Source organism: Anarrhichthys ocellatus, unplaced genomic scaffold, assembly GCF_004355925.1.
Source record: "Anarrhichthys ocellatus isolate YVR2014 unplaced genomic scaffold, GSC_Weel_1.0 scaffold6211, whole genome shotgun sequence".
Taxonomy (NCBI): domain Eukaryota; kingdom Metazoa; phylum Chordata; class Actinopteri; order Perciformes; family Anarhichadidae; genus Anarrhichthys; species Anarrhichthys ocellatus.
In genome coordinates this window covers 1,770-3,029 of record NW_022286185.1, presented here as the reverse complement: position 1 = coordinate 3,029, position 1,260 = coordinate 1,770, and the positions used below count along the sequence as shown (strand labels likewise).

At 51.7% G+C, this 1,260-nt stretch overlaps 1 protein-coding gene across 1 annotated transcript in view; it reads right to left on the bottom strand.

Annotated features, from left to right (window-relative positions):
* Positions 1–21: 21 nt before the first annotated feature.
* LOC116380138 (disintegrin and metalloproteinase domain-containing protein 17-like) overlaps positions 22–1,260 on the bottom strand; it is a gene marked incomplete at both ends in the record, with an annotated part of 2,990 nt that continues 1,751 nt past the window's right edge. Inside the window, 4 exons of the mRNA XM_031842099.1 lie at positions 22–151; positions 225–369; positions 953–1,063; positions 1,133–1,219. Of these exons, the coding sequence (XP_031697959.1) occupies positions 22–151; positions 225–369; positions 953–1,063; positions 1,133–1,219 (473 nt within the window). The remainder of the gene's footprint in view (positions 152–224; positions 370–952; positions 1,064–1,132; positions 1,220–1,260) is intronic.

Here is a 1,260-nt window from a genome sequence, read left to right as displayed (position 1 = left end):
GGAGGAGCAGGATAAAGTGACCTTAGTGAGGAGGAGGAGGAGGAGGAGGATAAAGTGACCTTGGTGAGGATGGTCTTCCCGTAGTTCTTGGTGCTGGTCAGTCCCGTGTTGAGGTAGATCGCTCTCTGCTCATTGGTCGATGAAGGACAACCTTCAGAACAAACAGAGTTATGATCTCACGTCTCTGATGGTGATTGAGGAGCATCCAGACGTCAGGACGTCACCTTTGGAGCAGAGACCTCCGGGGATGTCTGGTTTGGACGGAGCCACGTAGGCCAGACCCAGAGTCCCCTCATCGAAGTCCTGGTAGGTGAAGAGGTGAGCCAGGCAGACGGAGGACGCGTTCTCTGCGATGTCCACGCTGAACTGCTGCAGAGACGTAAAACACACACAGGAAGTTCTGTTCAAAACCTGCCGCCTACATTACCCACAATGCAGCTCTCCCTCTGACTGCTGTGTGGTAGATTGCGGTGTGTTATGCTAGTTAGTAGTGGTCAGTGTAACCATCACAGTGTAAATAAAGTGCACTGACTCAGTAGAACATGCATTTGGAATCTCTGATCTCTGATCATGTTTCATTGTAAACAACCAATCAGAGGAGAGCTAGTAACGTTAGCAGCACCGCTAACGGCTAACCAACAGGAGGAGAGCTAGTAACGTTAGCAGCACCGCTAACGGCTAACCAACGGAGGTTCACTTCAGCTACATTATGATGCCTTCAAGCTCTGCTCAGTGAAGATGAGTACTGGCTGAAGGTACATTATAACTTTATCATGATGTGTTCACATGAATATCAACAGATATCAGCCTGCAGCAGCTACAGAGGTCTCACTCCTCTCTACTTTCAGTCTCCAGCCGAGCGCTGACTCGAGTGACATCACTTGAGGACACCAATCACACAGCAGCTCCCTCTGAACACTGAAGTCTTTACTTTACATCTTGTGTGTTTTACCTCCAGCAGCTTCTTGACGTCCCAGACTCCTCGACCCTTCACTGGACTTCCTTCCATGTTGAAGTGACTTTTTCCCGGAGCGACGGCTGTCGGATTCTTCCTGATGATGATCTGACCGGAGACGCACAGTTTACACTCGGTGGAGGCGTGGCTTCAAACCACAGACTACCTGCTCCTCACCTGCTGGATCTGAACGCCGTAGCCCACGAACTCATCATCCCACGACGTGTTTCTGTAGATGTCGTCCACGCGATCAATCAGCTCGATCTGAAGACACGGGGGGGGGGGGGGGGGGGGGGGGGGGGGGG